At 43.3% G+C, this 14,376-nt stretch overlaps 1 protein-coding gene across 2 annotated transcripts in view; it reads right to left on the bottom strand.

The window, feature by feature from the left end:
* Positions 1-650: 650 nt before the first annotated feature.
* Positions 651-14,376, bottom strand: part of CNIH3 (cornichon family AMPA receptor auxiliary protein 3) — an 84,661-nt gene continuing 70,935 nt past the window's right edge. For both annotated transcript variants that reach the window (XM_063125595.1, XM_063125596.1), the window contains 3 exons: positions 6,210-6,322; positions 4,392-4,535; positions 651-678 (listed from right to left, as the gene is read on the bottom strand). In XM_063125595.1, the coding sequence (XP_062981665.1) occupies positions 651-678; positions 4,392-4,535; positions 6,210-6,322 (285 nt within the window). The remainder of the gene's footprint in view (positions 679-4,391; positions 4,536-6,209; positions 6,323-14,376) is intronic.

The raw sequence follows: 14,376 nt of genomic DNA, 5'->3' as shown, positions 1-14,376 counted from the left end.
GCCTGTAACTGAGAATAGCAGGGTGCGTATTTTGAATGTGTTTCTGCCCTGTGTCCTGACAAGATGTATCTCTTCCTCCTCCTCAGAGTTACCTGAATTGCAAGAGCAATTAGGCAAATGTTTCCCAGCTGTTCTCCAGCAAGTGATTGGATTCTGGAAGCAGAGTGTTACACATCTATATTAATAAGCATCCCTCCTCAGCACAGTTTCTGTAGGTAGGGAGCCATCTTGGTTCACAGTCTCTCTCTTTGGAAAGGGTAGAAAAACGATTTCCCTCGTTGCAGGACTGGCAGCCCTGTGATGAATGAATTTGTGAAAAACTTTTCCTCCATGACGTGCAGATGAAATGTGGCCACATTTTACTTTATAAATATATATTTTCTTTGTTTGTGCTGGGAAATCAGAAATCCAAAGGCTGTAAAACAGAGAGAAGTAAGAGAGAGAACCAGTTTGCTCAGCCACCTTTCACTTCAAGTTGCTTCCAGTCAGCTGTTATTCCTGAGGAGATTTTTTTTCCCTTTTACATTCTGTATGGTTGTTGGGTTCAAAGCTTCCACCTCTTTGCTGTGCTTTACATACCAAGCATCACTGTAGGCTGGCTTGTCTTTATCTTCACTCTTTTTGGTCTCCAGTCTTTGGCGGTATCTGAATTAGGAAGTCACTAAAGCGTAGATCATGCTGAATATAAAAGAAAAATGTAGAGTATGAAAAGATCCCTTTGAAACATGCAGGCCCACCTTTATTTTCTTAACTCTGTTACCCTCCACAGTTTATGCTGACTCTGAAACTGTGTTTCCTTCCTTGCTAAACCTGTATAGAATGCTCCTTCATTGCCTCTTCACGTTATATCCAAATTATATAGATTTAACAATGATAACTGACACCAACATTGTTATCTTTTCGGCGCCAGGTCAAGACGTTTCTCCCAGGCATTTAACAACATTTAACAGCATATGCTGAGTTTTTTAACTGACCCCAGAATAGTTGTTTTAAACAGATATTGTCTGTTTTTGTTTGTATTCTATGCTTTTTATGGTTTTACATTTTGTATATTTGTTTTCAATGTTCACTGTTTTTAACTTTTGTAAACTGCCCAGAGAGCTTCAGCTATGGGATGGTATATAAATGTAATAAATAATAATGATAACAACATGCAAGATATCTATGTATCATTTATCCATCCATCCATCTATCTGCTTTCCCCAAGTTTCCAAGCTGGCCTTGAATTTCTACCGAATATGACACTGAAATAACCCCCTTCTACAATAGCATGTTTGATCTTTGCAATGTCTGCCAGCAATTCCCTGAAGTACAGGCAAGATTTCTATTTAAATGAAGCTTCTTCATTTGTTTCTTCTCCCTTTCTCCCCTGGGATGGAAGAAACATCAAGATTAATGAGAGATCTTTTTGGAAAAGAGCCATATGTGATGTAATTCTGGAAATATAATTATACAGTAGAGTCCATTAAAAAGTATGCTTAATTAGAGAATATTGTTTTGTAGAACACTTCTAAGGAAAAGCTGCAGTAATAGTCAAATTACACATGACGAGATCTCTCTATGTAGTTTTTAAAATATTTTATTAAAACAGATTTTATATAAATATATGTTACAGTTCTTCCATAGAGCTCAGAGCAGTAGTTCATGGGTGGTCTCCCATCCAGGAATTTATCAAACCCAGATCTGCTTAACAAAGCAAGGTTGCTGCATCAAGGGTCTTTGGACTAGTTTAAGCAGGAACCTTCCCCGTATCATCAGAAAATGAGAGGGGATGGGTCTGATTGTATCAATGAAAGGTGCATGCAGATAAAAAGAGCAGGACCTTTTCTGGACTACACTTTACCTTCCTGCACGCCCCCTTTGGCCTCCACTCCCACCCCCGCACAGGGCTTTTCTCCAAGCCAAGCAATATTCTGGAATCAAAGCTTGCTTGGGGTGAAAAGTGCCTGCTGTAGGGGGCAGTTGTGGGGAAACTTCTGTACTCTGCAACTGCTCCTCCCCCCTCTGCTGTTAAAAGCCATCACTTCTAGTTCAGCTCTCAGTCTCTGGTACTTTGGTTCTTCTCTTCCACTATTCAGAACCAGGTTAGTGCTCTGCCATTCCATTAACTTATATTTGAATTCTCTCTTCCTTGCATTGCTAAACGTACTCCTGAATTTCCACTTCTGAACAGTCAGCAGTTTATTGTATATACTGTGCTCTTTTCAAATTGACTTTGCTTATAAACAGTGGGGGTCATGGCAGATTACATAATCTATAAAAGGCGTCTGTGGTTGTCAAAAGGTGTTTCGTTGCTCTTATGCATAGTCTGGAATAGCATTTTCCAAGTAATGGAACATCAACGCACGTCCTGAGCAGTGCTCTTACATTAACAGTGCATAAAGCATTGTGTTAGGACTAATGGCATACCACAAATGTAGGGTGGCAATAACGCAGCGGGCTAAGAGGAAAAAGTGGCTTCTCAGGAGCATTGCGCCAGCTTCTTAAGGGTGCATTTCAAAGAATGGTGCCTTATTGACTGGATCCTAAATGTGCCCAAGTGGATAAACCACAATCCCTGTATCATAACTGACTCAGGGCGCAATCCTATGTTTGTTTAGACAGAAAAATGCCCTACAACTACCAGCATACCCCAGCCAGCCATGCTAAGGCATCCTGGGAGTTGTAGGACTTTTTTTCTATCTAAACATGCATAGGATTGCTCCCTAAGTAGGGTACATGTGTAAACCGCTGCTACCTCAGAGAATGGGCTTTGATACTACACCTGCGTAAATTAACAAGAAAATTCATTGGCAAGGGCTGATTGCATGGCAACCAGCTCACATGTCTGCAACTGGGAAAATAGCATCACATAACACAGCATCACATAACCAATATAACTGAGACACCACAAGTTCTAGAGCAGGAGTCTGCAACTTCAAGCGGTCTGGGAGTTAATTCTCCACCACCATGGGCTCCATTCCTGCCAACATGGCCACACCGGCAGCAGCAAAAAAGGAGGGAGTAGCTGTTTACCAGTGAAATTCGGCAGTAAACTGCTAAAGAAGCGTAGAGCAGCCAGATTTAGCTTGAAATCAAACTAAATCTGTCTGTTCTAAGCCTCCATAGTGGCTCCAGAGCCACTATGGAAGTTTTCAAGCCAAATTTGTCTTCTCTAAACCTCTATAGCAATTTGCTGCCAGATCAACCCACTATTTTGCCCCCTCTTTTTTTCATTATCAGTGTCGGGGGGGGGGGCCTGGGGGGGCACATGTGGTCTACAGCCTGTGTGTTGCCCACCCATTCTAGAGGTCCCTCTGTCACAAAAACATCCTGAAAGTTGTTAGTTTTCTTATACATTACAGGATTTCATCATTTATAATGTCCTGAGTGTGAGCAGTCTTTTCCCCCTGTGAGACCTGATCGGGAAAAGTCACGTTGTTGTGAGTCAATGTAAGAGCACCATAAATAGAACCACTGTTATTTTCTGGTTGGTGAACACTGGTTGAGCTGGTTTGCAAGACACCAGGGTGGTTAACAAGCCACGATGGCTTGTTAAGAAACCTGGCGCGTGCCGGTTGTTTGCCGCTCAATTTATCTAATTACTCACCCCAGGCGCAACTAGTTGTGATGTCTGGACCCGGCAAGGTTGGGTGGCTGGGATGGTTAACAAGCCACTCAGAATCCATGGCCTGTACTAGGGTTGCTGGGTAGTTTATTAACCACCCCAGCCAGCCATCCTCACCAGGTTCAGACATCACGACAAGCCATGCCTGGCAAGCGTAATCAGGAAAATCAGGCGGCACACAACCAGCACACATGGGGGTGGTTAACACACCACCATGGCTTATTAACCACCCTTGTATTTATTTATTATTATTTACAATATTTATATATTGCTCCATGTCTAAAACAGATTCTGGTGCGCATAGGAATAAAAAGGAAAGAAAAATAAAAACAGCAAATTAAAATTGTTCAATTTAAAACAAAGGACCAATACAAAGGGTGGCTGGTCAGTTGAGGAAGGCTTCGTGGAATGGAGTTGTTTTCAGGAGGTTCCGGAAGCAGCAGCCTAGTACTGGCACCTGTCTGATCTCCAGGGGCAGGGAGTTCCAAAGAGGAGGGGTCACTGATAGAGTATAGGAAGCTCACTTAACGAATCTGAAACTCTCAGAAAATAGACTCATGCCTTGCCTATTCTTTGCAAGGGTTGTTCTCAGCTGCTGTAGCTGTATGTCCTTCATACTTCTGAACCACTCCAAACTGCTCCACCAGCTAAGACATTCTTCCCTACGTGATGCATCCAAATAGCCTGCTGCTGGGGGTGATGGATGTTATACCATTTACCAGGGTGTAGGAAGCTGCTCTAACTTCTATGCCAGTGTTCCTGGGGGAAGTGAGTCCAATCTTACCAGTAAAGATAGTAGAAGAATGAAAGAAGATAGAACGCTAGTTTACACCAGGCCTCTCTTTGACAGTAACTCAGGGTATCTGCATTCATTACTGCAGGTGGGTCATACGCTAGCTCTGTACTGTCTGCTGGACAATGGAAGTACCTGAAAAAGAGAAGGAAACACCTGGAGAGAATCTGTAGTGTTCTGAATGAACTTATACCAAGCCACAAATCCTCACGAATGCTGTTCTCTGTCTCCTTCTTTGAGTATTCCCCTACACATTTCCAAGCATGCAGGGCTTTTTCCCCCCCAGAAAGGAATCCAGATACAGAAATACTATATCAGAAAATGAAACTCATGCACTTATTTCAAGAAAAATGAACAGCTGGAATATTGATTTCCCAGCCCCCTGCAAAATCTACATGGATTTTTCATTTCAGCACAACATTAAAAAATGCAAGGAAAGGCAGGGCCTGCAAGAGTCCAATGCATGAGGGTCTACACGGCCACCCATGCAGCGAGCAAGATCTTTTGCATGTTCTTGGCTCTTGAAGATTTTTTTTTTTATAATTGAAAGTATAGTAGTTGCAATCCATTGTGTCTGGGGTCCCTTCCAGCAACTTTCTGCCCGAAAGATCCTGCTGTGTGGTTGGGAAAACTCCCTGCCTTTGAAGTTCTTTCTCTGGTTTCTGTTTTGTAGCAACAAACACGGCATTTGGTCCTAATTTAGTGTAGAACCTTTCTACACAAAAGCACATCAAATATACATATGATTATATCTTGTCATCTGCCTGCAACACTGGCTTTCTTCCCCCTGTAACAACAGTACAGGATAATGTGAACATAGGAACCTTATTCAGGTGATTCCTTATTCAGGTGATTCTTGGCCCTGTTGCCAGCCCCACCATCCTCCAAGCTATGGAAGCTGAACATCTACAGTGAGGAGCCATTTCTACTTGTGCAGGTGCCCTGTACAATTTAGAACCCTGATCTTCCAGGGGCCTAGATTGCATGGGGGAATCTACATGAGTATAGAATACCCCTGGCTGCAAAAGCTCAATTCCCAATGCATGGAAGGCCACTAACAGGGATACAAAGGAGGAGACAGCCTAGAGAGTGTGCTTCTGTTCTCTGCCACCCCCCACCTCATGCAACTGGAAATGAGTGAGGAGGGAAACACCTGAATAGGGCTATGGAACTGCCTTATACTCTGCCATCTAGCCCAGTAAGTGCTTACCCTGAATGGCAGAGTCAAGCACGGATCTTCTCCCAGTGGAGGCTCCGATTTCAGTGGGGCTGTGAATCCATTTTGGTTTCAGTCATAACTCTAAAGGACCTATTCAAGGTGGGGGTAGGGTTCAGTACCATGGATAGCTCCTTTAGCATTCTGGCCCCCACCAAAATCAGAGCCACCAGCCTCCACTGTCTTCCACAGTAACTGCTGGGCTATCAGAGATCCTTTTAACTTGAGGTACTGGGAACTGAATCTGGAATCTTCTGCAGGCAGGCAATGCATGTGCACTGCCACTAAGCAATGGCATCTTTTTCTATGCAGCAGTCAGTACATCACATCACATCCTAACAGCTTATGTACTGGGTCTACGGTTGCTCTTTTTTCACCTGGCAAAGTGCCTGTGCCTTCAGCAACTCCATTACAGGTACAAGTTAACAGATATGGCCTTCTCCTTCACTGCAAATTCACATAGGGGGAATAGCACCTGTTGAATTTCTGCCTGTCTTGCAGCTGCTAACAGCCTGGAGCCTTAGCCAGGTAAGGGGAGATTAAAGGTGGCAACCTCATGAGCAAGTTGGACTCTAAGTAGGATTAGGACTTACCTCCAGAAATGGTAGAAAAGCAGAGGAATGTTCAAACCAAGGGTCAGCCATTCTTGAGCACAAAGAAACATTATACAGAAAAGGCTATGGATGGAATATTCTGGCAATACTAGCTGGGGGGAAAAAAGAAAAGATTATACATTGGATGGAAATAAATCCTATATAGGTCTTTTTAAAATCATCTTGCCAAAAAATTAACCAGACCTTCAAAACTCTTGGGTCTCTATGGGTATATTGGCTATACACAGTACCATAATCATTGGGCTCCTCAGCAAGAGAATACCTGGATCCAACCCATGCCTATGTCTCCTGCTTCTTGAACGAAGGAGTAATTGAGCCATTAGAAAAGGGCACACAAAAAATAAATCCTGAAATTATCTTCTATGTTTTGTGTGGGAGAAGAACTAGGAAATTTTCAACAATTACAGTTTCCTGTAGAGGAATGAGATGAATACCTGGAGGAGGCCCAAGCTAAAGCATTACTTCTAAAGCATTAACAGAAATTATTACTTTCTGAGAGCTTGAAAATTACTAGAGCCAGAAATAGGGGCTATCAAGCTTGCAGTTGTGAAATTCTAGCGTGGCGTAAAGGCAGATTTCAATGAATTTATTAGGTACAGTAGTTTTGTATTTAGCCTATAGTCAGAACAGGTTTGGGACGGGGCATCTGTGGCTGCTTCCAGAAGAGGCTTTTATCAAGCAATTGCCCTGCCTCATTCATGGGTGTGGGGGAGGGGGAACAATCTCATCTTTCCCCATGTTTTCCTACGGCTTCTTGCATCTTTTTGTTTGTTTTTGTTCTACAAATAATCTGTAAGGATCAGAAGATGGAATAGCTGCATGATGTATTTTGATTGGTCCATCTGGAAGCACACTGTATCAAAGCCTGAAGAACTGTGGATAGATTCACAGCAGAATATACCCCACATCCTCTACCCATGTTGTCCTTGAGGGGAAAAGAATACGTTTGTTCACTTGTCTCAGCCTTAGAGATGGACTTTTGTAACTGCTATCACCACGATCTGACATAAACAATTAGCACACACCAAGATCAAGGAATGCAATGTAAATGTATTTATAATGTAATATTCTATATGGGCCATTCTTCTCAAGGTTATGGCTTTAAATTCAAAGGGCAGGATCCTGGTGCTGCACTCCTAATCCTGGAGCTTCACTCCTGCTCGATCTGTGACGCAACAGGGGGCTAACACTTCGAACAGCCACTGAGGATTATCTCAGGGTCCATGCAGGTACATGTGGGAGGAGATGATCCTTCAGGTATCCTGGCCCAAAACCATTTAGGATTTTGAATACCAACACTTTGAAATGGCTGGCAGCCAGAACACATGGGAAAGCACTGGCTTAATATAACCACAACAGTATTTAAGATCCATCCTTGATACTTGTAAGCCTCCGAACTTGGAGGCTTAAGAGTATCCAAAGCCCTGCGGCTTCCAGTCTGCAATTTAGATGGGAATTTTTGCCCATTTAGGTGAGGCATATGGGAGGGAAGGAGGCTGGGGATGTGCCGGCTGTGAGGAGGAGGGGGAAAGGGCAAGAGCACAGATAGAAACGTTTGGACCACTGTTCTCTAGCCCCGGATCCAGGAATCTGAGTAACGCTGTCTAGGGGCCATAGGATTGCTCTCTAAAGCAATTGTGAAACTCTTTTTTGCTGTTGGCGTATATGTGTGAAAGACAGAAATGCTATTTTGAATGCACTTAAGTCAACCAATGGTCATGTCATCAAGTGTAGCAGAGGATTGTAAGAATGGCATTTCAGACTGCATTGTACTTTTTCTTTTCTTTTTTCTATTTTAATTTCTCTCTGTATGGAAATGTCTCTGTAGTCACAACCAACGATTACAGAACTGCTGCTCTACCCAATGGCCACCCCTTCCAGAGGTTCAGAGGTAGGCATTTCAGCTTGCCTGGCTATTTGAAGAGCCCTGCTGCTGGCTTCCTCAGCTGACGCGACTCTCCAGAGAGCTGGCCTGCCCTTTGGTTCCCACTGAGAGGATTCTCAGTGAAGGCCAGAAGGCCGGTGGCTGTGAGCATCTGCCCATTCTCAGACTGAAATATAGGATGGGTGGCTGCTCCAGAGAGCACCACCATGGTATTTGCCACATCAGGAGAGTGGGACTGGCAGGGCTCTCCAGAGCACCCACTAACATTGCTGAGTGGACGATTGCTCCATAGACCCCACCAGCTTCACTCTCCTGCCTTGGCAAATGCCACGGCAGGAGAACAACTGGCAGGGCGCTCCAGAGCATCTGTTGGAGGCGGCGGCTATGGTGGCCTTCCTAGTGGGGCAGGGTGAAAAGCAGTGCAATTCATTGCTTCTTTCGCTCTGCCACCTGAGGTGGGGGATTCACCATGCCTCATGGGAAGACTGGCCCTGCCTCCTTGCAATCCTTCCTGGTCCATGCTTCACAGGAAACAGCTGAACTGCTGCCCCCTAGGTGCTTGGAGTGCCTTGAGACAGTGGCTCCCGACAGAGCTGCCTTTTCTGAAAGAAGAGGCTTAAGTGAGGGGCATCAGCAGGCAGATTGGGGATGGAGGGATTCAGCCCATAGGCTGAAGGTTCCCCACTGCTGACCTAGGCAGTGATATACTCTCAGGCCCCGGACAGGAAGGATCATAAAAGAGCTTTCTGTTCCAGTTGAGTCTTGCTTGAGCAACATAGCCTTCCTAAGCTTTGGTGTGTTCCTGTATCCTGTTATTGTTCTACAGTCCTGATTTCTAGCTTGCTCCTTAATCCTGCCTCCTGGTTTGTCCTCTGGTTCCGACCTACCCTTTGGTCCTGACTACTGGCTTTGTCCCTCAGCTCTTATCCCCTGGCATGATTCCTAGAGAAGTATCCAATAGTGTCTGTGCACTTGCACTATTAATGTTGCATTAGCATAAACCAACAGTAGCTCAACATCGATAGTGCTCACACACAGGCACTGTTGGATCTGTCCCCTGGTTTCTGGCTCCTGGGTCATTTGATTTCCGCAGATTGCAGTGCACACAGCATTAGTTTTAGTTTGAGACATAAGCACTTAGTGTGAGGGGAAATTGGGTCACTTACCAAACACCAACCATTAATGTCTGGATAAACAATGGATGACCCGACTTAGCCCCACATGGTGATGCTGTATGTAGCAGGTTCTATAGTCTCTCACAGGTAGCCTTCCAGTAGTACAAGCAGAAACTGGACAGCCATCTGTCTTGGATGCTTTAAACTGGATTCCTGCACTGAGCAGTGGGTTGGACTCAATGGCCTAAATGGCCCTGTCCAACTCTATGATTCTGTGATACATTCTGGGCATCACACACAAAGGGTGAGGGCATAAATAGAAGAACTGTCTGATCCCAGTGGAGGCTTGTGGCTCCAATGTCAGTGGATCGATGAATCCACTTTGGGTTTCAGTCAGAACTCCTATTCACAGTGCTGAACCTATTTGGGGAATTGTGTTCAGCACCTTGGGTAGCTCCTTTAGAGTTCTAACTGAAACCCAAAGTGGATTCACGGCCCCACTGACCTTGGGGCCACGAGCCTCTGTTGTTTGATCCTCTGATTTGAAGAAGCTTGTTTCCCTTGGAGATCCACAAAAGCCTGACTCTAAGGCCTGATTCAAACACCATATGTATCCAGTTGACACCTAGAAGGCTTTAAGTGTATCGTTGAAAATATAGTGTGATCAACATACAGGGCAAAGTCAAGACTGACCATGGCTCTAAGCCAAGTGGACTTTCAGTGTCCAGTTCAGGATGACACAGCACATGACAGGAAAAGTTCCTGCGTGTATTCCTCATATTTATTAATTTATTTTTATTTACTTTTTAAAGTGCTGTACAAAGATGAACGAAAGAAGATATTCTCTTCTGATAAGCTTATATTCTAATAGACATGGTACAGAGTGGAACGAGAGGGTTGAGGATGAGAAAGGAACTGAAAAACAAGCAAATTCAGGCAGTAATTCTTCATAAAGATTTAATTAATGGCCAGATGGAATGGCCACCGAGGGAGATACTTCTGGGAAAGGAGGAGCCAAATGGCAGATGTCTCCCCTCTCCCTCTGATGCAGACAAATTCTGGAGCTGCTTCAAGATATGTTTAATAGGACAGATTTTTGCAGGGTGGGGGATAAGGCTTTGGCTATTTTAGCTGCAGTTTTGTTATATCTGAGTGTAACCCATACTACACACACACTTACTTATGAATTTCTCCACCCCTTGTCTATGTCATAAGAACATAAGAAGTGACATGCTGGATCAAACCAAGGGTCCATCTAGTCCAGCACTCTGTTCACACAGTGGCCAACCAGCTGTCGGCCAGGGATGAACAAGCAGGACATGGTGCAACAGCATCCTCCCACCCATGTTGCCCAGCAACTAGTGCACACAGGCTTACTGCCTCGAATACTGGAGGTAGCATACAACCATCAGGGCTAGTAGCCATTGATAGCCTTTGCCTCCATGAATTTATCCAACCCACTTTTAAAGCCATCCAAATTGGTGGCCATCACTACATCTTGTGGTAGTGAGTTCCATAATTTATGCGCCATGTGAAGAAGTACTTCCTTTTTTTTGTCCTGGATCTCCCACCAATCAGCTTCATGGGATGACCCAGGGTTCTAATATTTTGAGAGAGGGAGAAAAATGTCTCCCTATCCACATTCTCCATACCATGCATAATTTTGTACACCTCTGTCATGTTTCCCCTTAGTCTCCTTTTTTCCAACCAAAACAATCCCAGTTGATGTAACCTTCCCTCGTAGGGGAGAATAGACCTTAGCTCAAATCCTATATATGCTTTCTTGGGAACAAATGCTATTGTTCTCAACTGCATACATCTGTGGCCGCATGATGTTGATTTTATTTATTGACACACACACAGTTTTAAGACGATTAAGGTTACTAACTTACCCGGAGACTGAAGACATGAGGGAAAGGCTGCTCATTCCTCTGGCCAGTGGCTGAAGCCAAAGGGCCACTGGAAGTTTGCACCCCCTCTCTGCCAGAAAGAATATTGGGACAAGGGAAAGTCCAGGACGGGCCCAGCTATTGGCCAGAAAAAGAGCAGCTCCATCCACTGGCCAGAAAAAAGTGCTTCTTCCGCATTCCTGAAATAACTGAGGTCACTCTGTCACCAGCCAAGAGGATCAAGGGCCATTGGGTAGCTGCATCACCACTTGCAACCAACCAAGAATACCTGCAACAGGGGATTGATCAGCCTGGCCCCTCCTGGATATACATGCCAGTTTACAGAACTCACCACTTGGTTCTAGCAGTCAAATTGATCTCCCACCCATTTTTTCCCTCCATTACCTTTACCTTTTTTGGTATAAGCTATGGCAGAAGTACAGTATCGGACAATTACCAGGATAGTTCTTAAATGTATGTGATAAATCAGCCACTGTTCAACCACAGCTCCCACATTCACCATGTCCTGTTTTGTATATTCAATTTCATATGGATAGAATACAATACCAATGAAATTTCAAGGTATAATAGCTTTCCTTCAAGTTGATACATAAGGTGATGTATCCTCTTTAAAGATAAGTTTGCTTTTACGTCTAGTCTACCTAATAAGTTTTCAAATCCTGCTTTCCCCCCTCAATAGGCCATTTAAAAAATATATAGTATACCCAGTCTGATACAAAAGCAGGATCAAACTTCCTGAAAGGGCAAATCACTTCTCCATATGACAATTATATTACCATGAATGAGTTCCTTCAATATTAAGATAGTATTTATTATTTATTTACATTTATATCCTGCCCTTTTCTGAAGGCTTGAGACAAGTTATAGACTAAATACAATTTAATAAGGTGTCTAAAAAGAAGCCCCTCCTTTGCAATCAATTTCAGCCACTGACAAATTATATTCCTAGTTTAAATGGCTTTAAATGTTAGGTTGCTTTGTTTGATAGATGCCCACCATTAAAACACTTTTTATTTGTTACTATAATTAATCTTCCTTGCTGAGAAGGTTGCAGATATACTATAAATCAATGCTGAAAAGAAAAGTCCAGTGGTGATAAATTGTTACCAGCGCCTGGACCTCATACTGTGAAACTGTACCATGATTTATCATCAGTGAAAGACACATACTAGAGATGCTCTCACTGGAGGCGGAGGTGGGGGTGGGGAGCACGATACAAGATGAGTTAATTATGGTGTCAGGCCCAGCAGTGTTAATAGCACTTACAAAGCAGGTTCTTTCGACGCAGATACACACTGAACTAGTTACAGTGTAACTATTGTGTTAACATACCCATTTGGCAATTGGCATATTGCTACCCATCACTTTTGACACAAGGTGTTGAATCAGTGGCCCTGAAACACAAACTGCTCCTAAGTGCTTACTCTCCTTGTGTTTAACAAAGATAGCTTCACAGCATGAGGAGCACCTACCATGAACTTGACTTCTGAGACTATCTGGCTGCTATCCAGCAAGTATTGTTTCAGGGACTGGGTGGAGATGACAAATATGTGCTTATTCACGTGAAAGATGTTCACTGTGAGCTTTTCTGCACGAGGCATTTATTGTCCCCTCTGGTCCTCCTTTATTCTTCCCTGTAAATCAAAGACTGATCTCTTCCGGCAGGCCTATCCAGGGGAATTTTAAGATGTTTTTAAACTGTTTTTAGGATGTTTTTAACAACGTATATTATGTTTTAATTGAGTACTATGTATTTTATCGTTTATTGTTGTTCCCCGCCTCGATCAAAATGGAGAGGCAGGCAAGAAATAAATTTATTATTATTATTATTATTATTATTATTATTATTATTATTATTATTATTTATCTCAGCAATGGAACGGGGCATCAGAGTGCTACTCACTGTCTCTGTGATCGCCACCCTTGTTTGGCATCACAGCAGCCCAGCCCAGCAACCCTATACTCGCACCTTCCCTTCCGCTGTACCCTACCTCAGATACCTCACAAAACATTCCAGTGTGAAACAAAAAGAATGTCTATTAACAAGTAAGGTTATGCAGTTTAAGAACGTAATGCCTTCATCAGGTTCAAGCATATGTTTCAGTACAGTTCCATATACAACCCTTCCTACTCTATCCTCTAGACTACACTATCTCTCCTCCCTTCACTCTGTTCTCCAAATTAATAAAACATGCTGTTTCTACATTAAATCTAGACCCTTTCTCTGACAGATCCAAAACCCTTCTCCTCTCACTCTTCACACACTTCTCACTAACTGCTTCTCTGTTAACTCCTCCCACGCCCTGCTAACCACCAACCCTAACCTTTGAACCACCAGCCAATCAACATTCACTCTCACATCCCAGTCACTCACTCCCCCTCCCACTAGAATTAACTACTTAACAACCTTGTTCCAGCAGTACACACAGCAAATATATCTTTAAACCGCAAACATTATTAAAACAGTACAAAACTTACATTACAAAACAAGCATTAAACAGCAAAACCGCACAGCTTGTCTATGCACGGTTGTTTATGGATTCTTTAGACAAAGTTGTAACCCTACAGTTTTGCTTTTGTTTGTAAACAGTACTTTTCATGAGTGTTTTTTAGAGCAGGAAAAATGGCGTATGATTTCTGAAAGCAAAGGAAAATGCTGTTTCCACTTGTGAATTTGGCTGATCTGCTATACCACAGTGTCACTTAGAGGTTATGCAGCAGAAGAACAGGGAAGGAAATGCTCCTTGTGTAGTGTTTGGCTGTCAATTCTGCAACGAATCCAAAAGTAACTCCTGTGAATTAATAGCCTCTAGTAGAAAAGCCGTCAGTGTCTGCATGGTGACCACCAACATGTATTGAGAGCAGACATTTATTTAAAAACTACACATCCAGTACATGCAGTCAAGGATGGGATTGGCCAAGGCTCTCTGTGTGTTCACTATGTGTTTTCAAATATACAACTCACCTCTACACCTGTCCCCTTATGGGCTGATGTATACATTCATATAAATTTGATCCTGCAATCCTTACTGAACCATATCCTGATGGTATGGGGCCTCTCAGCTGGCTCCTTCGATCCTACAGCAATGGAAGAACTGACAGCATTATGTTCCTCTGAGTGTGTGAACTCATGGGGTCGACACATGACAGACATTTTTTTCAGCTATCTGGTCAGCTCACAGCAAGGACATTTTGAAAGTGCGTCATGGGTGCTTTCAAAAAATTGCTGCCACAGT

The sequence above is a fragment of the Elgaria multicarinata genome, chromosome 4 (assembly GCF_023053635.1).
Source record: "Elgaria multicarinata webbii isolate HBS135686 ecotype San Diego chromosome 4, rElgMul1.1.pri, whole genome shotgun sequence".
NCBI classification, from domain to species: domain Eukaryota; kingdom Metazoa; phylum Chordata; class Lepidosauria; order Squamata; family Anguidae; genus Elgaria; species Elgaria multicarinata.
Note: the sequence above shows the minus strand (reverse complement) of the source record. Positions and strands in the feature narration are given on the sequence as shown.